Source organism: Myotis daubentonii, chromosome 5, assembly GCF_963259705.1.
Source record: "Myotis daubentonii chromosome 5, mMyoDau2.1, whole genome shotgun sequence".
NCBI classification, from domain to species: Eukaryota; Metazoa; Chordata; class Mammalia; order Chiroptera; family Vespertilionidae; genus Myotis; species Myotis daubentonii.
In genome coordinates, this window is record NC_081844.1 from 50,382,454 (window position 1) to 50,410,069 (window position 27,616).

The 27,616-nt window shown below is 40.4% G+C and overlaps 1 protein-coding gene across 1 annotated transcript; it reads left to right on the forward strand.

Annotated features, from left to right (window-relative positions):
- The first annotated feature begins 1,191 nt into the window (after positions 1 to 1,191).
- On the forward strand, positions 1,192 to 23,800 carry TMA16 (translation machinery associated 16 homolog). The gene is made up of 7 exons (XM_059697759.1): positions 1,192 to 1,340; positions 9,747 to 9,859; positions 16,765 to 16,802; positions 18,107 to 18,191; positions 19,380 to 19,528; positions 21,100 to 21,142; positions 22,598 to 23,800. The coding sequence occupies exons 1-7, from the start codon at positions 1,338 to 1,340 to the stop codon at positions 22,776 to 22,778; spliced, it is 612 nt and encodes a 203-aa protein (XP_059553742.1). The 5' UTR covers positions 1,192 to 1,337; the 3' UTR covers positions 22,779 to 23,800.
- The last annotated feature ends 3,816 nt before the right edge of the window (positions 23,801 to 27,616 follow it).

The following is a 27,616-nucleotide window of genomic DNA, read 5'->3' on the forward strand; positions in this document are numbered from 1 at the left end:
TGTAGCAAGTGAGGATAAGATTCTTGTGTAAGACAATAGGTTTGGGGGTGGGTAATGTATTCTTGTAAGCATTGGAAATAGTATTCTAAATAGTCCTGTTAGGTCAAGTTGTTCTGTGGTTGTTTTCAAAATCATTTTTAACATTTTACCAGATTTTTTCCTATTAATTACTATAAAAGGTAATTTGCCACCAAGGCAGTTGGTTTTTCTTTCTTGAAAATTTATCAGTTCTCTTCAATTATATATCTGGAGCAGTATTATTAAGCACACATATATTTAAAATAGAAACGTTTTATCTTTATGAAGTAATCTTTTCTGTCTACCATAATCCTTCTTGACTTTGTCTTTTTTGTTTAATATTGATGTATCTATACTAACATTCTTTTCATTAGTATTTGTTTAGCATACCTGTCCCATCTTTGATTTTTAAATTTTGTTTCCTTATATTTTAGATATCTCTTACAAACAGGACATAGTTGGGTGTTTTATATCCAATATAATACGTTGATATTTTAATTAGGGCACTTAGTCCACAACCATATGGATTTAAATCTACCACCCTATTTTTATTTTCTATTTCCCTTACCTTCCTGTTTCTCTTTTTTTTTATTTCCCTGCTTTGAATGTTTTTAAAAAATTATTCCATTTATTTTTTTCTGTTTGTGTCCTGTTTCTATTCTTTTAATGGTTGCCCTAGAAATGAAGCGTGTATTCCCATTGTATCTGTATCTAATGTTAACAAATACTTAACCAGTCCACACAAACACACACCTCTCTCTGTATTTGTCCAAGCTCAGGGAAATATCTCGAAAGATGTCTGCACACAGTAGCTGTTGGGTGCCGGAGAGTGGGATTGGAGAGGAGGACCAGGGGGGTTCATTTTGTCAGTCCAGAGCAGCCCCGGGGGAAGAGGCCCATCTCCGCGAGCCCCCAGGAGAAGAGCCCAAGAGAAGAGCCTCGTCCGGCCCGGAGTTGTGCTCCTGGCTGATGCCCAGGACCCGCGTCCTGGCCTGGGACGCCCCGAGCCTGAGCGTCCGGCGCCAGGGGGCCGGATTCATCCTCCGGCCAAGCTCCCGCCCTCGCGCTCCGCGAACACGCGGGGAGGCTGCCGCCGGGCTGGGACTTCAACGCCAACGCGGGCGACAAAAGACGAGATCGCAGTTCCCCCGAACGTTTTAGAGCGACGTACTCGCCCCGCCCCTTCCGGTCGGGTCCGTCCCGGCTTCTCCGGACCACACGTGTGTTCTGCCAGGATCCCCTGTGTGAGCTGAGGCGCCGCCGTCGGTGAGGCTGCCCGACCTGGAGTGCGGAGGCCCCCGGGGCGCGAGGACGTCACCATGGTGGGCCCCTCCCGCTCCTTGGAACCCGTTTGGCTCCCGAGATGGCTCCCGATCGGGGAGGCAGGGGGAGGTCTGGGGAAGCTGGGAGAGAGGAGCGCGCGAAGTGATTGTCCCAGGGGGTGCCCCGAGTTTGGAGGCCGGGAGGAGGGTCCCAGCCAGGCGTCCGGACCTGGAAGCTCTGCTCCCGAGTTCCCAAGTTCTTGCAGGCGACCTGCCCCTTCTCGCCTCCATCCTGCTTAAGTTCTTCCCCGTCGCGGAAAATCCGCCGCTGCACGTGTTCTCGCTATTGCTGTTCGGCCAAACTCGTAAACACGCTGCTTCCGTGCCCTGTGCCGCTCCTCCTGCCCGTGTGGGCTGCGTGGGCTCCGCCGCCGCCGCCTCGGTCTCCAGGCACCGCCCTCCAGGGCCCCACTCTCGCCCCAAGTCCTGCCTCCACGCCCCCGAAGGCACTGAAACGTGTTTTCATTAAAAACGGAGATGGGAAAGAGTACTTATGTAAAGCCCACTGAAGTGTAAAGACGAGCGGTATAAGGAACGCGTGTTTATCCATTATCCGGTTTAAGACGTAAAACGTAGCTTTTGCAAGCCTCTGTGTGCCCCGTGAGTAACCATCAGGAGCCCTTCAGAGGTCAGCAGTATCCAAACTCTGTGTTTGTAATTCCCTTGCTTGCCTTTATGGTTACCACTTAGGTTTGCATCTCCAAACTGTTTCTTGTTTCTTGCTTTTTTCACTTACGTTCTTGAGAATCATTCTTAAATAGGAACATGTTTTATAACAACTAGTGTTTAATAAAAACAACATCATAAAAACTTGGGATACTCTGGCTACAGCGTACGTCTTCTTCCTCTTCCACGGATCCTTTGTTCTTGTTGTGGGGCTGTTTCTGTCTTTCATGTCTACAGGCTTTTGGCTTTAGATTATAGTCATGTTTGTGTACATTCAGTTTTTGTTTCTCGTTACGCTTGTGCTATTTCCAGCCTCTTACAATTTCCTTTTGTAGCCTTCCCTTTTCAGAAAGGAACATTAAAACATTAATAATGGGATTGGAGGTGAGTGATTCGGGTTGATTGGCATTCGCCTGCCGTCCTTGTCTATGAGAACTTCACTTTGGTCAGGCTGGATAGTAGGAGTGTATTGCCTTGTTGTAAGAGTCAAAAGAGGGGCATATGAGTCTGTTCTCTTTGGCACATTTCCCGCCTTTCGTTTTTCTGGTTTATCTCCTGTGACTCTGCTACGTCCTCTCTTGTACTTAAACTCAGCTTGGAACTGGGAGTTTTCCATCCACACCTTTATATCAGTTCCTCTAAACTTCATTCAGTGCAGCTCAGAATGTGGGCGATGGCATCCCAGAGGACTGAGTTTGGCACCTGTATCTTTACTAAATGATGATCTTGGCGAACTTACTACATCCCTCTTAGTGGTCATGCCTATTAAATTGGGGAAACCATAGTGCCTGCCTCAGAGAATTGTGTAAACCAGTTTTCCCGATGTCTGGTATTTAGTAAATGTTAGTTGTAATTAACTTTCGTAACAGTAGTCAATAGTAACAGTACAGTTTGTAGTTGTCCACTTTTGTTTTTTGTTCATTTATTTTCGTTTATTGTGAATCTTTCCTAGAGCTTCACAAGTTCATATAAAAATTTAACTAACATGACTCTTCAAATTCATCCCATGCAACACTTTTTATTCTGCATTTTAAAAAAGGTTCTAGTGCTTTTAAGTTTCGTGTGTGCTTGGCTACTAGGCAGGCACTCACAGGTATACTTTTTTTGTGTGTGTGTGTATAATCCCATTATTTGAGTTTAAATGTGCTTATCTACTTGGCTAGATTATAAACCATTAAAACATATGCCATTGTCCCCCCTTGATTACTGTGGGCATTAACTATAATTGACTACCTAAATATTCCTTAATGACAAGAATTGGCTGCTGTTGGTTTCACACCTACAAATGTGAGCTATGACAGCAAATCAGCTTAAACATCTTGGGGTGTTTTTTTTTTATTTGCTTGTTTGCTGTATTGAGATGTAATTGACATATAACATTGTATAAGTTTAAGATATACATCGTGATTTGTTGAGTATATTGTGAAATTGTTGCCACAGTAAGCTTAGGTAACAATCCCCCACTTCACATGTTACCTTTTTTCCCCTGTTGTGAGTACTTTTAAGATTAACTTTCTTAGTAACTTTCAAGTATATACTATAATATTTTTAACTGTAGTCACCATGCTGTGCCTTAAATCCCAGAACATAATCATCTTATAACTGGAAGTTTGTATCTATTACCACCTATCCATTTCTCCCCCCCACCCCCACCTCATCCCTGACAACCACCTTTCTACCCTCAGTTTCTCTTCGTTATTTTTTATTTTAATAGGAATATGTGAAGCATATTGCCCTGGAAATACCTCTCTGTTGCTGTTTTTTGAGAAAACTATGTTTTCTTCTGTAACTCTCAATTTTGAATTCAAAGAATAGTTTAGAATTTTCCCCACTAAAGACTGGGGGAAAAAGATACTTTCAGTACAAGTTTTCTGACTAGAATACTTCTGGGCCAGAAACTTTTTGAAGTATGATGTCGTCAGTTATTCAGAACAATCTATTAGTTATGCCTATGAAAAGAAATTTTATTTTTGCTATCTCTTTGAAAGTTAAATTTGGTATTTTTTAAAACATAAAATGTTAATCTTCCATTGAAAGTGCACTTTTAACTCCCCTAGTTTTGTTATCTGTTTATGTTCTGTATTATTCATGAATCATCAGACGCTCTATGAAATTCATTTGGAGAACCCCTGACCAATAGAGACTAACTGCTTTTTACTTAAGAGATATTGAATAGACTGCTTAATAGATTAACATTTTATTGACAGGGTTTTACTTCAGTTTCCCTGTTGAAGCATTTTGTGTTTTTGTGTGTGTGTGTGATATACTGAAAAATAGGAAAATGTTTTGAAATTTAGTGTTATTTCTGTGCCTTCTTAAATATACATAGCCTGCCTTGAGGCAGCCTTTTTATGAATAAGTTATTAGAAGGAATCATAAAGCACACTTGAGTCAGAATACATGTTCAGTTTCTTTGTACTAAGTCTCGAAGGTTCTTTACCTGAGATCTTCTAAAGCTCTGAGGACATTTTCATACTCTAAGGGTATCAAAGTTTTCTTTGTTCTAAATAAATTTTTTAAATCTTTAAAGAAAAATTTCTATGGACCTAACTGTAGTTGTTAAGTTTTAGCAGCTTCAGATAGCATCGTTTTTTCTTTCTGTGACTTTCATTTTATTTGTTAGGATATGAAACAAAGATATCTTTTTAAAGAGCACATCTTTGCTTTATTTTGTTGTTTTGGGTTTTGGTCTTGAATTAGTTGATCTCTCTGGGTAGCAAGCTATTCCAAAGTTTAATGGCTTAATACAATAGCATTTATTATCTCACAGTTTCTGTGGGTCAGGGATCAGGCATGGTTTACCATGTCCTTGCCTCTAGGTTTCTTACAAGGTTGTCTTCAAGGTACAATCTGAGGCTTTAGTTTAACAGGGGTGGAGAATGTCTGCCCAAGGGCCGGATAAGGCCTGCGAAATCATTTGGTCTGGCCCTGCCAAGGCATTAGGGATGAGTTAATTAAAAGTTTGACCAAATATAGGAGGCTAATTTTTAAGTTGATAATTTTGTATGGCCTACAAATGATTTAAGTATCCAAATAGCCCTTGGCAGAAAAAGGGTCCCCACCCCTGGTTAACCCCAAGTAACAACTGGGAGGATCCACTTCCCAGCTCAGTCACGTGGTTCTTGGTATATTCAGCGCCTCTTGGACTACCTGACAGGGCCTCAGTTCTTCACTAGTTATTGGCTGGAAGCTTCTAGGTAGTTGTCACATAGGCCTCTCCATAGGACAGCTCACGACATGATAGCTGGTTTCCATCAGAGTAAGTCAAGAGAGTAGGCAAGACAGAAGTCAAAGTCCTTTCTTTCAAAACCTAACCTCGTCTGCTTATGCCAAATGTTGTTTACTAAAAGTGAGTCACTAGGACTACGCTCAAAGGAAGAGGATTAGACATGAGCATGAATATCAGGAGGTGGGATTCATTGGGGACCATCTTAGAGGCAACTACCATGAGTTCTGAAAGTTTTTACTTGATACATATTTGCTAGGTAAACTTCATGCAAAAATTTTTTCTTTATCACACCTTCCTGTCTTCCCTGCTCTTCATCTCCACAGGAGCAGAGGCAAACAAAAGAATCCACATACTGTTTATGATGGTTTTACTCTTCCCTTATACCTGTAACCAATTTCCAGTGCCATTCTGTGTTGCAGACCTGGAGCTGTCTTTTCTGGTCAGGTTATCAAGAAGCAAGCAACATGTCTTTGTGGAATATTTTAGTAAATATTTGTTGAAGGAATGGGTACATGTGTGAATGAGGAATTGGTGGTCCTTTTAATTAATTCTGTCTGGAGAGTTTCACAAAGGAAGTTATTGTGAGCTGCATCCTATCAAAGGACAAAGAAAAGTATTTTGTAGACAGAGGTGACAGGTACAGTCTCAGGAACTTACAGAACAGTAAGAATCCTATCTAATAAAAGAGAAAAATGGTAATTGGCGTACGACGATACCCTTTTCATTGGCTAATCAGGGCTATATGCAAATTAACTGTCAGCCAAGATGGCAGTTAACTGCCAACATAGGCGCAATGCTGGGAGGCGAAAGGGGAAGGAGGGAAGAAGCTGCCTGCCGCTGACTGCAATCGGAAACCCAGGCGGCAGCCAAGAGCCAGAGAACCGAGCTGCCTTTGCTCGGAGAAGCCAGGCCTCCTTTGCTGGCTTCTGTGATAAGAGAACCTGGCCGCCTTTGCCGGCCCTGGGCCAGTAATGGGAGAAGCTGGGTGGGGCAGGGAAGAGGCGGATGTCTGCCTGGCTTCTCAGATCACTGATCACCAGTGATGGGAGAACACCCAGAGGCGGGGCCAGAGGCCAGGCTGCATAGCTGCCTGGGGACACCATCTGGACCCTAGGGGCGACGCAGCCAGGCCCCAGAAGGAGACCCAGGGCCCAGGGCCGAGTTGCAGCTGTGGTACGCAATCCAGTGCCTGGGCTGAGGAGACCCAGAAGGAGACCCAGGCACCGGGGCTGTTTTTGCCGCTGGGGCACGCAATCCGGTGCCCAGGCTGAGGAGACCCAGGGCCCGGGGCTGCGTCGCAGCTGGGGCACGCGATCCAGTACCTGGGCTGAGGAGACCCAGAAGGAGACGCAGGGGCCTCGCAAGAGGAGAGTCTCCATGGTCAGATGGTGTGGTGTCGGGACAGGAATAAAGACCCGAGGTGACTCAGATGCCTGGCCACAGGGTTAGACCAGCCAGCAGGGCCTTTCAGTTGGGACTGGGGTGGGGGTGGGGCGAGGGAGGCAAGCCGGAAATAGAGAACTACAACTCCCAGGAGGCTTAGCGGCCAGGGCCTGGGTGCCTGGCTGTGAAATCGGATGGGCTGTAGTTTCGCAAGCCACTTTAAACTAGAGGCTTGCAAGGTTGGAAGTTCTGCGTCGGGAGCCAGGGAGAAATGGAGCTGGAGCAGAGAGAGGGGTCCATGGCAGCTGTGGGCTTTGAGGAGTTCTCAGCACCTCCCGGCTGGGAGCTGGCGCTGCCTCCGCTGAAGGTGGTCACATCCTGGAGAGCGAGCTTGAGACCGAAGTGGAGTTCGTGTCTGGGGGATCTGGGCAGCACCAGCCTCCAGGAGCGAGAGGAAGAGGAGGAGGCAGCCTGAGGCCGGCAACGGCGGTGCCAACGGGAACTCAATCGCAGGAAGTACCAGGCACTGGATCGGTGCTGCAGGAGATCGAGCAGGCGAAGGAGCGGGTCCTGAACAGGCTCCATCAGATATAGAGAATAACACGGAGACTCCAGCAGGAGCGGAGGTTCCTCATGAAGGTGCTGGACCCCTACGGTGACAACTTCCGGGCCAGCCAGTTCACCATCTTACTGGAGGACGAGGGCAGCCAGGGCAGAGACGCCCCCAACCCAGGCAACGCTGAGAACGAGCCTCCAGAGAAAGAGGGGCTGTCCCTGCCCAGGAGGACGCCAGCGCCCACAGAAGCCAGCAGCCCGGCCCCTGGCGAGGGGCCCAGCAGTTGGAAGAGGCAGCGAGTGCCATAGGAAGGGCACTGGGCAGGAGTCCCGCTGACTCCGGAGCTGGCCCCCGTGCAGATAAAGGTGGAGGAAGACTTTGGCTTCTAAGCCCTCGAGGCTCTGGACTTAAGTTGGGTTTCTCGGGGGCCAGACAAGCTGCTGCCCTACCCCACCCTAGCCAGCTCCCCCTTTGACTGACCCCCCAATAAATGGACCCGATGCAAAAAAAAAAAAAGCTTATAGAGGCATGTTTATAGGATCAAATAGTATAAATATAGATGTAACAGGACAATAAAAAGAGAACCTGGCTATGATGATAACCTGAATGCTGCCTCTGTGTCATTCCTTCTTTGGGAACCCCTGGACCTGCTGGGGCTGGACCCCAACATTCCTCTTCTTATAAGGACTTCAGTGAGATGGGCTAAGGGTCCCACTGGAACTGCCACAATTTAATGTAATCCCCTCTTTAAAGATCTTCTCTCCATATACAGGTACATTCTGAGGTTCTGGGGATTAGGATTTTAACATACATTTTGTTGATTACCCAAATCAGCCCTTAACAACCAGCATGTTTCAGAAAGTAGATTCCTACAGGGTTATTTACCAAACATTCAGAAGTATTTTTAAAAGAGCTAAGCCCCTCGCCCACCGTGTGGGCCCCTCCCAGCGAAGAGCGAAGGCCTGGGTTCCGGGCACCGGAGGAAAACTGGTGCCAGCAGCCAGGGGAAGGGGCCCCCAAGGGGCCCCAGATTGCGAGAGGGCACAGGGTGGGCTGAGGGACCCACCCGAGTGCACAAATTTTTGTGCACCGGGCCTCTAGTGTTTAATAAGAATGGGATGGTGGATATTCCGAAGGAAGAGAGATAATGCTGGAGAAGTAGGTTGGGGGTAGATTGTTTTCCATGTTAAGGACTTGGACCTAACTGTCAGCTACTGGAGTGAGTTAGTGTAGAAAAGTAAGCTCTTGTGACTTCCATGTAAAAAGGACTGGCAGTGAGAACCTAAAGGCCATCCTAGTCATGAAAGGTCATGAAGCTGAATTAAAGCAATGGTAATATTTTGAAGAGAGTTTTTTAGAAACATTTGACCTTTTCGAATATTAGGTATGTTAGAGACTGCTAGCTGTTTCCTAATAGACTCTTCTACAGCAATTTATATTTTCTGAGAATAAAGATTATATTTATTACTCTCTCTCATACAACTCTGATTAAATTTTGGTCAGTGGTATGCAAGCAGAAGACTGCAACTTCCCAGATCTTGCTCTTAAAGGAAAGGGGTATGCCTTTTGATTTTCTTTTCTCCTTCTCACTGGCTGCAGTTTAGACTTGGTGTTAAGTCATCTTGAACTGTAGGATGTCCCCAAAAAATGTATATACACTTTAACAGCTGATAGCTGTTAAATGAAAAAGAAATGTATTTTAATAAACACCGCCTTTACATTACTCAAAGTGTGTGTATACATTGTTTTGGACACGCTGTATATGTATATATAGGAAGTTATAGCCTAAGGTTATTAGATAATAAAATGGAAGTAGCCTGGATCTCTGAGGGCTTTGTGGAGCAGAGCCTCTAGCTTCTACTTTTTACATGAGAGAACTTTATCTGGGTTAAGCCGTTGTTATTTTGGGTGTCTATTTAAATAATAAATAGGTGTAATAGGATACAGAGTTATGTAGGAATAGACTTACTATTAGAAATGTCTAGGTTTAGAGAACTGAATGAATTATTACCTAGGTACCTGGCGTAAGGCTTGAACGGGAAAATAATTGTTTCCTTTGGGGGGGGTGCTAATTTTGAGATGGCTCCTATTATTTCCTCTGTTCCTATTTTCCTATGTGCCCAACTTTGATTTTGTTTGATTCACTGCCCAATCTGTTCCATGTGCATCCTCTCCAGTAAAGCTCCTATTAATATCTTATGTTCTTTCTGCCCCCTTAACTTCCTTAACTGTAACACAAATTTCCAGTTGTAAGTCCCTTCACTCTCACCATTCACTGTACCTACTTTGAAGAGGGAACAGCTGAAGAGCTGGCTTTATTGACCCTGTTTGTTTCTTTAATTTTTTTGCATCATGGAGAATAGTTCTGAATATATCATTTTTCTTATGACCATGGAAACAGACTGTTTGAATTATTTAAAAGATCTGGCTTATCTTCTGAATCCTGATGTCGTGTTTCAGGCTCAAAGTATTTCTGTTATGTTATTATTTTTAACATTTCTGAAGAAAAATTTTTGACATAAATTAGTTATATATCTGACTTATATGTATCATATGTTTTTCTTCCTTTTAGCCTAAAGCACTAAAGGGAAAAGGTGTAGGACGAGAAAAAAAAGTCATCCATCCATATAGTAGAAAAGCAGCCCAAATTACGAGGGAGGCCCACAAACAAGAAAAAAAGGAAAAGTAAGTGTCTTTTTATTATTTGTATTGTGCTTTGGTGAAAAGCCCACTTATACATTTCTTCCTCATGAGTATTCTTCCTTTAAAAATTATATTAGCCCCGACTAGTGTGTTAAGTGGTTAATGTTGGCCTGACCACCAAGGGTCATGGTTTGATTCCCTGTTAAGGGCAGGTATCTGGGTTGTAGACTCTATCCCTGGCCCCGGGGTGTGTGCGGGAGGCAACCAATCTATGTGTCTCTCTCACACCAATGTTTCTCTTTTTTTCTCTCCCTCCCTCCCTCCCTCCCTCCCTCCCTCCCTTCTTTTCTTCTACTCTCTCTAAAAATACCCTCAGGTGAGGATTTACTAAATAAATAAATAAATAAATAAATAAATAAATAAATAAGACATATGTTATGGGTTGGAGAGTGAGGACATGAATATGAAGAGGTTAGAATCAGTGGGGACCATTTTAAGATATTACTGCCTTTTGTTACTCTCTGCCTACCAAAGACACTTGGTTTTCTAAGGAACACAGGTAGTCAGGCAGCTTGGAATATCCATACTTTTTTCACAGAACCCAGGATTCTTTGTACCACTTCCTAAGGCAGTGATGACGAACCTTTTGAGCTCGGCGTGTCAGCATTTTGAAAAACCCTAACTTAACTCTGGTGCCATGTCACATAGAAATTTTTTGGTATTTGCAACCATAGTAAAACAAAGACTTATATTTTTGATATTTATTTTATATATTTAAATGCCATTTAACAAAGAAAAATCAACCAAAAAAATGAGTTTGTGTGTCACCTCTGACACGCGTGTCATAGGTTTGCCATCACTGTCCTAAGGCTTTTTTTAAGGGAGAAGTAGAGGGGGCAGGGGTCTGGGAGGACATCTGTTAGGATGCAGTGCCTTTGTCCAGTGATAGAGAATACAGAACCAGATCTGCTGGGTTGATCAGATCGACTCTTACTGATGGCCTCTGAATACTTAAAGATGTTGCAAGAGTGACTAGGAACAGAGTTAAGAGTTCAAACATGTTCTCATCTTCAGTATTTGAATGCTCTAATTTAGAACTATGTAAAATACTGCTTCTGTTCATATTAAAAGAAACTAGTATGGTTTGAAGACCAGCACATTTCAAGTAATGCTTAATTTACAATAGTAGCAAATGGCTATTCTATATCATGATTTTAGTTTTATTTTAGGACTAGAGGCCCAGTGCACAAAAATTTGTGCACTCAGGGGTGGAGGGTGTCCCTCAGCCCGGCCTGCGCCCATTTGCAGTCCAGGGGACCCCTTGGGGGATGTCTACCTGTTGACTTAGGCCCGCTCCCCGGGGGATCAGGCCTAAGCTTGCAGTCAGACATCATTCTGGCAGCCAGGGAGCCCTTCCACCCAGGGCTGCAGACGGGGGTCCCGCCTGCCCAGGGCCGCACATGGGGGTCCTGGCTGGGGGCGGGGCTTTGGTGGCCCGTTCGCGCCGCCAAGCCCCTCGCCCAGGGCCGCAGATGAGGGTCCCGCCTGCCCAGGGCCGCACACAGAGGTCCCGGCTGGGGGCGGGGCTTAGGCGGCACATGGGGGCCCGGATGGTGGCTCACGCTGCCCCCCCTGCCTGCAGTATGCAAATTAGCTGCCATTCTTTGTTGGTGGTTAATTTGCATATCACACTGATTAGATAATGGGAGGCGTAGTGCAGGTACAGTCAATTACCATGTTTGTCTATTATTAGATTAGATATAGGATATCCCTATTTCCCCCCTTTTGCCCCCTCTACCCAGCTCTTGCACCCCACTTCTCTTTGGCCATCACCATACTGTAGTCTGTGTCCATGAGTTGTGCATATATTTTCTTTGGCTAATCCTTTCTTTAAATTCACTTCTTCACATTTTTATTTTCAGATAAGTGCTTATAACTTTACTATTATATATTTTCTATTATATCATTTAGAATTAAGATATTTTTTAATTGAACCCTTGTAAATTTTTGCTCAATTTAATAAATTATGCTAGAAGTAATTAGGAGATTTTTCATGTAATGCATACACATTTCAATTAATACTTTATTAATTTTTAATTTTTTAATATTTTAATTTGAAATAATCTCATACATGTAAAAAAATCTATAAAATACTACAGCATATTATATGTACCCTTCACCCAATTTCTTAGGTGTTACTAATTTAAACATAACCATTATACAACTAACAAAATTTGGAATGTATTTTTCTTATAATCTCTTTAATGTTACTTAATCCATTTACTTTGTTTTTGTTAATCTTCACCCAAGGATATTTTTCCATTGAATTTTAGAGAGAGTGAAGGGAAAGGGAGAGACACATTGATTGGTTGCCTCCTGCACATGCTCTGATAGGGACTGGGGATCAAGCCAGCAACTGAGGTACATGCCCTTGACTGGAATCGAACCTGGGACCCTTCTGTCCACGGGCTAATGCTCTATCCACTGAGCAAAACAGGCTGCAGCTTAATTCATTTACTTTTAATCTATATGTGTCTTTATATTTAAAGTGGGTTTTGTTTTTGATTCACCCTCATAATCTGTCTTTTAATTGGTACATTTATACCACTGACTTTTATAGTGCTTACTGATAGAGTTACTGCCATATCAGGCGGCTTCTGTGGCTTCTGGGGCCGGCCAGCAGCCTGGACCGGATCCAGTCCCGGGTGGCAGGCAGGCGGCTTCTGGGGCTGCACATGGGGCCTGGATGGCAGCTCCCGCTGGCGGCTCGTGCTGTCCCGCCCTGCCTGCAGTATGCAAATTAGCCGCCATCTTTGATTAGCCAATGGGAGTCATAGCGAAGGTACAGTCAATTACCATGTTTATCTATTATTAGATAGGATTTCCCAGCATAGCAACATTTCATTATGTACTGTCATGTCTTGTCCCACAGGGTATGTAGTAAGGAACTCTAGACACTAAATGAAAATGACTTAGTATGAAAAGGTAACAAAGGGAAATTAAGTATGATGGGTAAGAATCTAGGAAACAACTACTTTTGAGAATTAATCTCATATCTCTCTACTTTTCTTTATCCCAACTCATTCTCTTCAGGTTCAGGCTGTCATTGAGTTCATTCAGCCTGACCACTCACTAGATTCTTCCCTCCAGGCTTATTTAAAAGGAATGAATTCTTCTCAAAGCCATTCTCTACCCAGTTTTGAAGCATCTTTTTTTTTTTTTAAGTCAACTTGAGGTATAAATAACATACAATAAAACAGACATATTTTAAGTGTACCGGTCTGGGGTTTTGATAATAAACTGGTGTAATCCCATGGTCAGTGTATAGTGTATTTTCATCTTCCCAAAAGATTCCCTATGCTTCTTCCCAGTCAATCTTCACTCCAGCCTCAGGCAACCACTGATTTGCTCTTTATTTTGATAGATGAGATTTGTCTTAATGTTTCATATAAATGGAATCATATTGTAGGTAATATTGTGTGCCAGCTTTTTTCACTTAGCATAATGTTTGTGAAATTTATCCATTTTTTTTTTTTTTTTTTTTTTTTTTTCCCCCCCATAACTCCCCTCCTCCCAGTTCCCGCCCTACCCTCCGCCCTCACTCCCCACCCACTGTCCTCATCCATAGGTGCACGATTTTTGTCCAGTCTCTTCCCACATCTCCCACACCCCTTTCCCCCCCAAGAATAGTCAGTCCATTCCCTTTCTATGTCCCTGATTCTATTATAATCAACAGTTTATTCTGTTCATCAGATTATTTATTCACTTGATTCTTAGATTCACTTGTTGATAGATGCATATTTGTTGTTCATAATTTGTATCTTTACCTTTTTCTTCCTCTTCCTCTTCTTAAAGGATACCTTTCAGCATTTCATATAATCCTGGTTTGGTGGTGATGAACTCCTTTAGCTTTTCCTTATCTGTGAAGCTCTTTATCTGACCTTCAATTCTGAATGATAGCTTTGCTGGATAAAGTAATCTTGGTTGTAGGTTCTTGGTATTCATCACTTTGAATATTTCTTGCCACTCCCTTCTGGCCTGCAAAGTTTCTGTTGAGAAATCAGCTGACAGTCGTATGGGTATTCCCTTGTAGGTAACTGAGTTTCTTTCTCTTGCTGTTTTTAAGATTCTCTCTTTATCTTTTGCTCTTGGCATTTTAATGATGATGTGTCTTGGTGTGGTCCTCTTTGGATTCCTTTTGTTTGGGGTTCTCCGCGCTTCTTGGACCTGTAAGTCCATTTCTTTCACCAGGTGGGGGAAGTTTTCTGTCATTATTTCTTCAAATAGGTTTTCAATATCTTGCTCTCTCTCATCTTCTGGCACCCCTATAATTCTGATGTTGGTACGCTTGAAGCTGTCCCAGAGGCTCCTTACACTATCCTCGCATTTTTGGATTCTTTTTTCATTTTGCTTTTCTGGTTGGATGTTTTTTGCTTCCTCGCATTTCAAATCATTGACTTGATTCTTGCGCTCCTCTGGTCTGCTGTCGGGCGTCTGTATAATATTCGTTATTTCAGTCCGTGTGTGCTTAATTTCTAGTTGGTTCCCCAATATAAGATCGAGGGTCTTATTAGTTTTCGTGTAGAGCTCATTAAGTTTATCGGCAGCTTCTAAACAGTTCTTGAGAGACCTTAAAAGTGTGGTTCTGAACTCTATTTCTTCCATTGACAATTTTGTCCTGTTTCTTTGTCTCCGCATTTTGTTATGCTTCCTTGGTGCACCCCCTAGTGGTCTTTGTTCGCAGTCTTATAGATAAATCTTGATTGCTGTAGCTAATTCCAGGGAGGGTTTGACCTCCAGGCCAAGTGGCTATGAGATTCAGCTGTGTCAGCGGTGAGAGAACTTCTGTCCTCTAGGGAGGTGCTAATCTAGCCTTTGCCTGAGGCTATCCGGCAAATGCCTCTGTGCAGGGCTTGGGCGGGGCGGGTCGAACAGGATCAACAGTGTGGGCCGGAGAGAGCAGTTATGGCGGCTCTCAGTCCTGTCCCAAGGGGCTCTGCCTCTCTGAGTCCCAGCACCCGCTGCAAAGCTGGGAGAGAAAGCTGCACTCGCTCTGACCGAAGCCAGACAGTCCCGCTTCTCCCGTTTGAGTCTGGGTCCCTAAAGACTCGCCCGGATCTGGAGCTCAGAGTCTGCGACTCCCTCCCGATTGAAAACAACAACCGAGCCCTCCACCGCCAGCCCGCTCCGCGCACTCCGCACCTCAGAATTTGACTTCAGCACTGCGCCTCCTCTGAGTGTCCGTATGCGTTTCTCTTTCCTCCTAGTTGTAGGACTTCCACTCAGCCAGCGCCCCTGTGGTTCTGGGTGATGTCCCTTCCGTTTTCTGGTTTCACTTTTGAAGTAGTTGTTCAAAGCAGCAAACTCAGGCGTTAACCTATGCCGCCATCTTGGTTCTCTTCCAAATTTATCCATTTTATTTCACATATTAGTTGTCTTTCTCTTTTATTACTGAATAGCATTCCATTGTATGTCTATGCAGTTTGTTTATCCGTTCACCAGTTGATGGTCAATTGGATTGTTGAAAGTTTTTGGCTGTCATCAGGGTCTGCAAAATAAGGGCCCAACACTAGTTTTTATATAAAAAAGTTTTAGTGGAAAGTAGCTATGCCCATTCCTCTTGCATTGTCTGTTTCTGTTTTTAGGCTACAATGGCGGAGGCAAGTAGTTGCTACATAGTCCGCAGAGCCTAACATCTTACTATCTGGCCACTTAAGAAAATATTTGCCAGCCCCTACTATCATAAATAAAGCTGCCATTAACATTCACGTGGACATATATTTTCATTTTTCTTTTAGTTTCCAGAATTGGAATTGATGTATGTTTAAGAATATAAGAAATTAAGTTTATAAGAATTGTTGGTCATACGATAGGTGTAATGTTTAAGTATGTAAGAAATTGTCTTATCCAAAATGATCGTACCACTTTAGATTTTAATCACCAGTGTGTGTGTTACATTTGCTCCATATCCTCTCAAAAATATTGTATTATCAATTTTTTTAAAATTTATTCAGTATAAGTAGTATTTCAGTGTGGTTTAATTTGCACACTTAGTAATTTTGATGGCTAACAATGTTAAGTATCTTATGTGTTTATTGGTCATTTGTATGCCTTTGATTTGATGAAAAAAAATCTGTTGAAATCTTTTGTGCTTTTTTTAGTATTGGGTTGTCTCATTAAGTAGGAAGAACTGTTTGTATATTCTGAATGCAAATCCTTTGTTAATTATTTATCTTGTAAATATTTTCTCCTATTCTATGGTTAAAATTTTTTTTATAAAAGAGGTTTTATTTTATTATCCACTTTTCCAGTTGTTTAAAGTACGAGAGTAAATTTGGTCAGCTTTCTTAGGGCAGGGACAGCATTCTTATTGGGTGGCAAACACTAGCTAACAAAGCTCTCTTCTGGGTGACTTAGTATTTAGAATATAAACAAAAGGAGATACATAATGTCTAAACTGTTTTCTGAGAATAAATGAGTTCTTTGTTATAATTTTTTTTCAAATTTATGAACAGTAAAGATTCTGTTTTGTTCTTGTTGAAGTTTAAAAGTGACAGTAATGTGTTTTGGTTTTGGTGGCAGAACTTAGTCTTCTAGAAGGTATTAATTACGTCATCACTCTTTTATGCACAATATTCTACAAAACCCACCTCAACATTCATAATCTAGTCAAGCTCTCATCTCTATTTGTATAAAACTTATTGTTTTATACATATCCTTTAGTCATTGAAGAGCTAAGAAAATTTTTCTAATAACATTTCATTCCAGTGATTTAAAAAAAAGCATGATGTTCAGTGCTTCCGTATTAACAAAATTAATTTCATGTGTATGAAAGAATGATCTTTGAATTAAGGTTCTTTAGGCAGTTTTTCTTTTTGTTGTTTTGACAGATTTTAAAAACATGCTTTGGAAATTCTCTAACATACTTATGCACCTTTTCTTCCAAGGTTGAAGAATGAAAAGGCATTGCGGCTCAATCTTATTGGTAAGTGGATTTACTTATTTGACATTTTTGCTAGAGTATAGTGAAATTCTGCCCTATACCTATTTTTCTTTTGACTTTCCTAGTGAAATACTATTTTTATCTAAGTGAATTTTCTTTACCAGGCTTGATTAAAACAGTACAAAGTAAAATCAATTGTTAAACTCTTAAAACATCTATAATAATAAAAGCGTAATATGCTAATTAGACCGGAATCCTTCTGGACGACCTTCCAGACGAAGCCACAGTGCGCGGGCTGAGCCCCTTGCACATATTTCGTGCATCAGGCCTCTAGTTGTTAATAATACCTAACTTTGTTTTTCAAAAATTGTTTGGTTTATAATCACCTACCTTTGTACCTGTCTACCTATTTGCTTTTGTCTGTCTATCTATCTTTTTATGGCTGAAGTTTAATTCTGGCTCCTTAATCATTAGAATTATGGCCTAAGTATTTTGGAAACAGCATATGTAATGTTTCCAAATATCCAGTTTATATCTCAGTGTCATAATCTCTTTTTGGGGGTGAGAGGTGTCATATTTACTGTTAGTAAATTTTTACTGATAAGCCTGAAATTTCAAAATAGTGACTATTAGGCTTTATTACTAAAATTAAAGGTATTTGAACCCTTACCGAACACTTCATAAGGTAATGGAGCAGTATTTCTAAGTGGGTTATCAGTCTCTGGGGGAGGCCATTTCTTCATCTCTAATTTTGAGAAATCACTGTGCAAGTGACCCTGATGGTCTGATTTACTCATACGAATGAGGTCCATTAGCTCGTTGTATCTGGCAGATCTATACACTTAATGTATTTACTAATTTTGAGGCCTTGAACAGGTTACTTAACCGTTCTCATTTGTAAGTCGGAATAATAATAGTACTAATTATAGGATTGTGAAGCTCTTGACTTAGTGCTTGCTGCTTATAAAATGTTCTGCAGATACCATTTTCATTATTAATCTAATGTTTTCATTTTATGTGAGACAAGTTCTACCCTTTGCTTTTTAAATACTTAGAACTTCATGTTCTGTTAAAGTATTCTTGTTAAAAATTTTTTGCATCCTTATTGGATAAGAAATATATACAGAGAAGCATCCCTCTCGCTCCTGTTTCTTCCCCAAATGAAAAATGTGACAATTTAATTTTTTACGACTGGTTTAATTAGCTTTGAGCCCACACAAGATTTTATATTTAGTGTGGAAATAAAATTTGATACTGTTATAAACACGTTGATTTTGAAAATTAAAATGAATATTTCTTTACTTAAATGATGACCATGGTGTGTATCTTGGTACTTTTTGTTATAGGTGAAAAACTGCAGTGGTTTCAAAATCATCTGGATCCCAAAAAAGGAGGGTATTCAAAGAAAGATGCTTGTGAATTAATTGAAAGGTAAACACTGGGCATGTTATGAGAAAAGGGTCAGAAAAAGGAATTTTTCACTCTGGTTCTTCAAGAGACAGTTGTGTTCTGGATTTATAGAAGAGCAAATGGGCTTTATAATCAAAGAGACTTTGGATTTATATCCTAGCCTCTTCACTTTAGCAGGCTGTAACTGTTCTGTACCTCACAGTGGTAGTTAATCCAATTTCTTGGGGTCAGTAAAGGCTTCTTGGAGATATATCATCTGAAGCAATAGCTGAAGGGTAGGAGTCAGAGGCTCTTCAATCTGAGGGCAGATTGAAGAGCCTCTGGCAGAGACGAATATCTAAAAGGCCTACAGGTGAGAGTGCCATATATAGAGATCTGGCAGACATCTGATATGACTGAAATAACAGGTTCAAGGAGGTAGCTGTGACAGGTATGATAAGTGACAACCAACTCGTAAAAGACCTCAGATATCATTATAAGAGTTTGGACTTTATCAAAGGACATTCAGAACCATGGGAGGCTTTTACAGCAAGCTCTGGTGATGATCGATCATGTTTAAACTTTAGAAAGGTCACAGTAGTGAGAATGAGGACAATGGCCTGAGAGACCTGGCATTAGCCAGGAAACCGTTGCGAGGCTGATGAAAGAAATACTCCAGGCAAGAGATGGTGGTAGTTTCTGCTTGCTTAGTAGCAGTGTGGTGAAGGGAAGGGAAGAGAAGGTTTCCAGAGTTATAAAAAAGGGAGAAGTCTCAATCTTTAGTGAAAACAGGTGTGGCATAAAAAGGGGAAAGGAATGAAGGAGGACACTTTTATTCCTTATTTGGGCAGTCGGATGAATGGTCGTACTGTTTCTTGAGATAGGGAGCCAAAGAGATGGAGTAGGCTTGGTGGGGATGGGTGGGGTCAGGGAGGAGGACAAGTTCAGTTTGGATGTGTTAAGCCTCTACAGGACTTTCAAATAAAGATGTTCAGGACGTGGTTGAAAATGAGCATCTGAAGTTTAATAGATACTTTAATAGCAGGTGGTGATTTGGTTGCAAAAATATTGAGAATGGTTGAGTTACCCAGGGAAGGTCTGAGGTCTAAGGACTTGAACTCAGAGGAATATAAAGATTTAGACAGGCAAAGGCTGGGAATTATGTTTTCAATGAAATTGCATAAGCCAAAATACAGACTTTGTAACTCGGATCATTTTCTTATTTTTCAGGTATTTAAATCGATTCAGCAGTGAGCTGGAGCAGATTGAATTACATAACAGCATCAAAGACAGGCAGGGAAGGCGGCACTGTTCCCGGGAGACAGTCATCAAACAGACAATGGAGCGGGAGCGACAGCAGTATGAAGGCTATGGCCTCGGTGTGTTCACTGCCATGCTCCTTTTTCTTTCTAACATACATAGCAATATCAGATTTGTAGTGCACTTCAAAGGTTTATTATTGTATTTAGTTTGATTTTCTTCCTTTGATTTCCTTTCTTTTGTGAGTATATGGAATCATTTTTAATTCATTCTTTTTTTTTTTTTTCTACACTCCCCAAAACTGTCCATTGTGACAGTGACATCATTTCTTTCTACTGTGAAAGTAGTTTTTCCTTGCCTCTGGCACATATCTGTTTGCTTTGTTATAGAGTTACTACCTGCCCATCTCCAACTACATCTAAGTTTCTTTAGAAGGTGGTACTGTGTCCTTGTCGTCTTTGTAATTCTTGTAGAACCAAGCAGTGGTTGTTGCAGTCATTCTTGAGAAATATAGAAATCCAATATTCATTCTGGGCATGATAGCACTTCTTACCATTCCTAAGGACAAGTATGTCATTAGTTTACCAACACAGTCTGAAGAAAAGCACTTAAAAGGAGAAGGTACTTAAGGCTTACAGAGCCCACAGACCCATCCATGGTCAGCAAACTGCTGCTCGCAAGCCACATGCGGCTCTTTGGCCCCTTGAGTGTGGCTCTTCCTAAGCCTTTGGAGTACCCTAATTAAGTTAATAACAGTGTACCTACCTATATAGTTTAAGTTTAAAAAATTTGGCTCTCAAAAGAAATTTCAATCGTTGTACTGTTGATATTTGGCTCTGTTGACTAATGAGTTTGCCGACCACTGCCACAGACAGATTACAACCCAAAGCCTGCATATAGCCTGCAAATAGTATTGATTGGCTTATTAATTCTTAGTATAAAAAAAAAACCTGGTGATTTCTCATGAAAAATATAGATTTCTGGCTTGCCTTAAAAAATCAGATGGTTTGGCAGCATAATCTGCTAGATGTACAGTACTCACCTTTTCATCTAAGGAAGCCCTTGTGGCTTCTCTTTGGCATTTCTGAATTTCCAGCATCACTACTTGCGCTTTGAGGCCATTATTGAGTAAAATAAGGGAACACGAGCACTGGGATACCACAACAGTAGATCTGATAACCACGACGACTACTAAGTGGCTGACAGCAGGTTGGTTGAGACATTGAACAAAGGGATGGTTCACGTCCCAGTTGGCACAGAGGGGGGCATTGTGAGATGATTTCATCAAGCTGCTCAGAATGGCTGGCAATTAAAAACTTAGGAATTGTTTTATTTCTGGGATTTTCTATTTCATAACTTTAAATTGCAGTTAACCTCAGGTGACTGAAACTTTGGAAAGTGAAATTGCAGATAAGGGAGGATTACTGTAGATTTGTTTTCTTTTACAGATTCTATGCTAGAATTTATTATTTAATAGCATTCTTAAATCATCTTAAGCTAAGCCTTTTATTTTTGTAAAATTTACTTTCATGTAGCATTATAACAGTGTTTTGGAGTTTTGTTTTGCTTTAGATGATCTTGTTGTCTGTCAATTATTATTTGTTGCATCTGATATAATAAATGAGGAAACTATAAAATGTTGTAATTTAGAAAACATTACCTAATGGATATGAATTATGTTCTTTCCCAGAGATTCCAGATATTCTAAATGCAGGTAATCTGAAAACTTTTAGGTGAGTTTGTCACTTTTATTGTTCCCCGAACAGCATGTCAAATACATGAGACATAAAATTTCTTCTTTTCAGTGTAGACATCAGAGCTGACAGAAAGTCAGGTTGTTTTTTTTAACCTTTTCTCTTTTATCAGACAAAGTAGAATTTTCCAAGTTGTGTTTATTTGAAACACCAGATATACACTTAAATGCTAGTGACATGAGACTTTTATTTCCTTTTCAAAACATTTTAAAATGCTTTACTGTAGTACTTAAAAGAACCTGATCTTGCTATTCCTCACCAATTCTTATTTTTTTTAAAAAAAAAAGAAATAAAAGCAACTGATTTAATGGCTCAGAGTCACATCCCAGACTGTTTGCAGGATCCTCTGTTGGAGAAGTTGGTTAATGGAAAGTGCTAACAGGGGAAGGCTGAGTCTCCTGAACCAGGTGGTCTGTGGTCTCTAACAGCACTCTGACCAGCCAGACCCCTGAGTAGGATTTCAGTTTTTTCCAACTTGGCTACTTTGTCTTGAAAAAATGATTCCTGTTAACCTTTTTGATATTAGATCATGTTGATGGGTCTAAAATTTTATGTTAATTGAAATTAGATAAATTAAGTCCAGTCATATTCTTTGATACCTTTAAGCTCATTTTATAGTTTTATGCTTCTGAATTCATAGAAAAATACTTGGTATTTAGTACTTACAAAATATTGTCTCTAATAAAGTTCACCGATCATATTTAAGAAGTACTTTACTTTTTAGCTCATGTATATGTATTTATAATTTAGATACATAGAGTTTAAGATTCTTTTTATACCTTCATTACTTTATTTGCCTGTAATATTAATTAATTAGATATATAAATGTGCTCTTTATTTCTAAAACAAGTATGTTCTGCCTCTCTGAAAGCCAGAAAAGACAGAAAAGAGAAGAATTTAGCATAGACTATTTTTAGTATTGCTGGAGTTCAGTTCTCAAAACAATCTTCACATTGCCCCTCAAGTAAATAAAATGTAGGATTGTCACAGTAAATGCTGAGATTGAAAAACTCAGTTTTCTATTATAACCATAAAAGTTGTTTGATGACTGAAACTTATTTGTGACTTACCACTGTGTGTGAAAAAAACTTTTCTGACTATGTATTTTGGAGAGTTGCCAGGTATGTTACAGTTCCTACTTGTGAGATTCTTGATACCATAGAGCCCTATTGACCTAAGTGTTCTGGTTAGGGAGAGTAAAAGAAGGGAACAGAGCCTCCTTGTAATTTTTGTGTAACATTTTCCTGTATTGCTTTGGGAGTTTTGAATATATGGGATTCTCTCTAATGCATTTATATTGTTTCTCTCTAGTGCATTTGAATCTGCTGTAAATTTACAAATTTTGTTCTGCTCCTTTCAGAGTTTTGAATGTTGACTTTTTCTTGCTTCCCACCTCACAGCCTGCCAACCAGCTATACTCTTTCTTTTGCGTAGGGAATGGGATTTTGATCTGAAGAAATTGCCAAACATTAAAATGAGAAAAATGTGCGCTAACGATGCAGTTCCCAAGAAGCACAAGAAGAAAACTACTACACCTGTGGACAAAGATTTAGGGGAGCTACAGCTACATGAGGAATCAGGTGACTCAGATGAGGAAATGACTGCAGTGGCCTAATTGTTCTTTACTTGAGTTGAAAATAGGTAATTTGAGAACCTCAAGTTACATTTGAATTGATTATGTTAAAGAATTGTCTAGATACAAGAATTTGCTATTTAGCTCATCTTACAAGATGAAAATACCATTTGCAGCTTAAAAAACAATGTTTTGATTTTTATTTAAAAATGAATGTTGCTTTTTATTTACATTAAATTGCTAAAATAGATAGTGACATAAAATAAAATAGTGACCTTTAAGATCGATTTTATCTTATTATCTGGGGCAGGAAGGAGCATTATGAATAAGGACAAAAAATGTTTTAATTCTTTTCCTCATGTTTACTTAGGATCACCATAATCTCACATTTGGGGGCAATGACAGCAACCTGTTTTCTAAAAGGGTCCTGTGGGTGCTTCTTCAGCAGTGATAACAAAATTACCTTTCACTAATGTTCCTCTTAAACATTAAATCTAAATATAATATGGAATGCCTATACACTGATGGATTATACATTATTTTTATTTATTATCTTTGAGCCAGAGCTAAATGTTAAGAAAAAAAATGCAGTGACTATTTTTAGGTTGATCTCTCTCGCATAATCTGGTATCTTTTGATAAAGGGAATAGATGATTTCAGGTTATCTCTTTTTGTTTGTATATTTTCTACTTTCTCATTGTGAAAAGTGATAAGTTTTATTTGTGGAAACAGACCTAAAGATTAGAGAACCAATTTTTTCAATTGTGTTATTTTTTCTTCTAAGAGGTAGGTTAAATGACAACTAGTATAACTCAGTATTTCAAATGTCATGAATATTATGGAGGTAGTAGAAGGTTGTTCTTCCCAGAACTTGCATGCAAGTATCTTTTAGTCTATTTCTGAAGGATGAAATGCAAGTATATTGGAGTCTTTTCAAGAAAAAGGAATAAAACATTAATGCCATATGAGGTTAACTAGGTATGAACTAAATTATATTAACAGTTTATTAAAAATGTTATGGATTTTTTACTGTTGAAAATTAAAAATAAAATTTATTTTTATAATTTCACTTCTAATTATTTCATTTGCAGTGATGTAACTACTGCTGACTTGCCTTTGCTTTAGTGATATGTGTTAACTACTGCTGACTTGCCTTTGCTTTAGTGATATGTGTGAAAGTATGGGTTATGGTTACATAAGAAGGTCTCTATCTCTTTAGTAATTAGAAAATTTCCTTGTTTGGAGGATTTATATTTAGTCTCAAACAGCTATGAAAACTGAGTCATAAATTACAGTAAAGAGAATAGTAAGTGTGCTATGTGGTCTGATATTTAAAAAGCCATGCTGTCAGGTGAGTAACTTGTGAAAGTGACATATTATTCTTCCCCTCAAGCATTTGTTCCTAGTTTTCCCTATGATATCAAAGCAAAAAAAAAAAAATGTAACAAGACACGGTGCTTGGAACTAGAACATATAAATGTTGAATGATTGACTTTATCATCTAGAACCACACTTGCCATGTCACTTCTTGCTGGACCAAAGTAGCCTAAGACATACTTTGTCTTTGGAGTAATGCTTTTAAGTGATTTACTTAATCTTTATCTATGGAACATGTTCTTTCTGCAGTAATAACTTGTGCTCCCTTATCTAGACTCCTTTTAGATCAGTAGTCTGTCTTTGTATGATGGCTTCTGTAGTCCATGGCCATGGAACAGAGACAGAGTAACTCACTTTGTTAGCACTTCTGTATAAACTAGGGCCTATCAAAGTGTGTTGGGTTTTTTTTTTGTAAGAGCCAGATAGTAAATATTTTAGGTGTTACAGGCCAGGTGTGCTTTCTGTTGTATAATTGTGAGTGTGTGTGTGTGTGTGTGTGTGTGTGTGTGTGTGTGTGTGTGTGTTTTGCCACCCTTTAAAAATGTAAAAACCATTCTTAGTTCAATGCCGTTCACAAACAGGCTGCAGGGTGGATTTGGCCTGCTTGCCATAGTTTGTCAACTGCTGCTCTAAATCAGTGAGCTGAACTTTCATGGACATAGGCCAGTGATACACTTCTAAGCTCAGAGCAACTAACTCTGACATCCGTGGTCTCTTTTCCTAATATCCTAGTCACTTCCTTGCCTTACCAATTTAAGTGTTTTTTTAGTTTTCTAGCCTCAAATACAAGGTTTTTCTACTCATATCCCTTGTACTTCAGGGGCAGAGGTTGGATAGGTGTCCTCTTTGCTCTACTGCCACGTTCAGGTAATTTCTCCCTTAGTTCCTTGCAGTTCTGTTATTTTCCCCCCCTTTCCTTATTGTCTTACCTCCCAGAAGGACCTTCTGTTCATTCCTTGAAGATTTTAGCTCTTGGCTCAGTTTTCTTCTCTATTTCAATAATTTTAGTGATCCTAGTAGCCTTGTGAATAACAGATCTCACACTGTGTTCTTGAAGTTTCTCAGTCTTTTTCTCTCTCCCATCAGAAGCCTTTAGGTGGTCACACCCACCCAGATCCTTAGCACCTGAAGTTTCTATAAACTTGACTTTGAGCATTTCATTCTCCATTCTCTGTCTCCCATCCCTCTCCACTGCTGAAGTTCCTAGTGGCTTCCTTGCATATGCTCTCAATTCCTGCCCGACTGCACAGTGTTCCTCTTTCAACACCCAAACCAAGTAAGGCTCACTTACCTGTCCCCTTCTACCTGCTCCCAAGCAGCTCAGCCTTGCTGGAGACTATCAGACAGACCATTTTCCCAGTTTTGTTTCCAAATCTCAAGTGGATTCTCAACACAGTTTAGCAATTCTACTGGGTTTCCCGTAAGAAGCTCATTTATCAACTCTGAGATAATTTCTTTTTACTGCTCTTTCATGCTTCCTAGTTTGACTTTAATACTACCTTCCCCAGTGTTCAGCTGTTAACTTTTTATACATAATTGAGAAAACAGAAACTTATTTTCTTTCGGTTTAACGGGTGTAGTGGTTTTTCTCCTTTCAAAGGCCAGTCCTCCCACTTCTGTTCTGGATCCCACGCCCTATTGCCTTCTCAGGAACCTTGATTCTCCCCAAGTTTTTCACCTCATTTCTCAAGCAGAAAAAAAAAAAAAGGATATAAATCATCAAATCATCATTGATTCTTCTCTCTCTTCCCTGCCCTCCCCCAGTCTAATGTAATTATTGGGTATTTCTGGTTTATTCCCAAAAAGAATGTTAAATCAGCCCATGTCAGGCGATCTCCACTGGTCACCCTCCCCTGAGCCACCATGCCTTTGGCTGTACTGTGTGCAGTGGCTACCTGGCGCCTTCATGTCACCATTCTTGCTCCACTTAACCCATTCTCCAGAGCTGCGCATTTTAAGAATGTACACTAAGATATGCTGCTCATTTGTTCAGTGTTGTCGCAGTTTCATTCCATCACATTTTTAATGGTGTGTTTGTTTCTTTGATGTATGATTTTGTTTCTAACCACTTTTTAAAAAGACTTTACTTTTATAGAGCAGTTTCAGGTTTACATCAAAATGGAGAGAAAGGTAAAAGAGATCTTCCATCTAGCCCCTGCCCTCACACACGTGTAGCCTCCCCTATTATCGACATCCCCCACCAGAATGGTACACCTGTAATAATTGACAAGCCTACAATGACATCCATCACATTTTGAATGAAATTCAGGTTCGGAGCGCAGCCAAAGAGGCCTGTAATGATTCCTGACTGCCTCTCCAACCTCAGCTTGTTTCCACTAGCCTTTCAGACACACTGGCCTTCTGTCCATTCCTAAAATACCCAAGCTGTTTGCTACAGTGGGACAGCTCTGTGCTGGCATCCTGATGACCATGAGTGTGGCCACTTAGGCCAGGTTTGCTCACAGCCAACCTGAGCTTTAGAAGAATGCCCTGTGATCTTCCTGGAACACGATATGAGATGCTTGTGAGAAACTGTCATCGGCCACTTCACCTTTGCCTCCCTATCTTACAGGGATGATCTGTGGCCCAGTTTGTCATTGCCTCCTGGGTTGTGATGAGGTAGCAGTGTTTCAACCTGTCATCTCTTCAGGGTGTAGCTGCAGGCCATAAAATTGAATCAGCATTTCAGTAACAATGGGCCCCAGCCCATACATTCCATCATCCTGTCATCTGGCCCTTTTCTTTTTGTGCCTTTCCTTGGGGCAAGACTCAGACAGCTGGCTCCATAGCTTGGGTTTCTTTTGCTATCTAAGTAATGAATTGTCTGACACCAACAAGGGCTTGTGGTTTCTTTACTGGCTGAACCTTGCTTGACATTTCCTAGTCAGGACTTGGGCACTTGCTGTTTTCTCTGCCTGTGTTGTCAGCTTTAAAACAGGGTTTGAAAGTCCGTATAATTATTTCTGTTGTTTCCCCCGTTAGTGCGTGTTTATCAGACTCTACAATGTCATGGGTTAGTCAGTCTATGTTGGCCTTAAAATAATTTTAAATATGTTCACACTCAGATTAAAAACCCAGACCATTGAAAAATCTGAATAACTCCCTCATTTGAATGTTGCAGATACAAATCAGCAGAAATTCTGGTAAGTTAAAAAAAAAAAACTACGGAAACCACAAAAAAGGTACGAGTCACTTGTTTAATATACAAAGTCTTTCACAGATAATTATATTCTTTTCCTTAATTTGTCTTAATACACATTATTCACAAAACAGTAAAGTGTTAATGCAAGAGAATTAGGTAAAACCAAAAAAGTACAAATGCTCAACCTCAAAAATTGCACACAGTCAAAATAATTGTTTCTTGTTTGTTTTAATGCAAAATCCAATCTCAAAGTGGGCTTTCATCAGATATGAGGAAACAGCCCAAAATAACAGGATGTCCTTTCAACTGTATTGATATGTAAAATAGCACCTTTGGGCTGATTTAAGGAAAGAAAAAAGGT

Coding starts and splice junctions, on each gene's coding strand:
- TMA16 (XM_059697759.1), top strand. Junction 19,529..21,099: donor GTATGAAGGCTATGGCCTCG/GTGTGTTCACTG, acceptor GTTCTTTCCCAG/AGATTCCAGATATTCTAAAT. Junction 21,143..22,597: donor GGTAATCTGAAAACTTTTAG/GTGAGTTTGTCA, acceptor TCTTTTGCGTAG/GGAATGGGATTTTGATCTGA.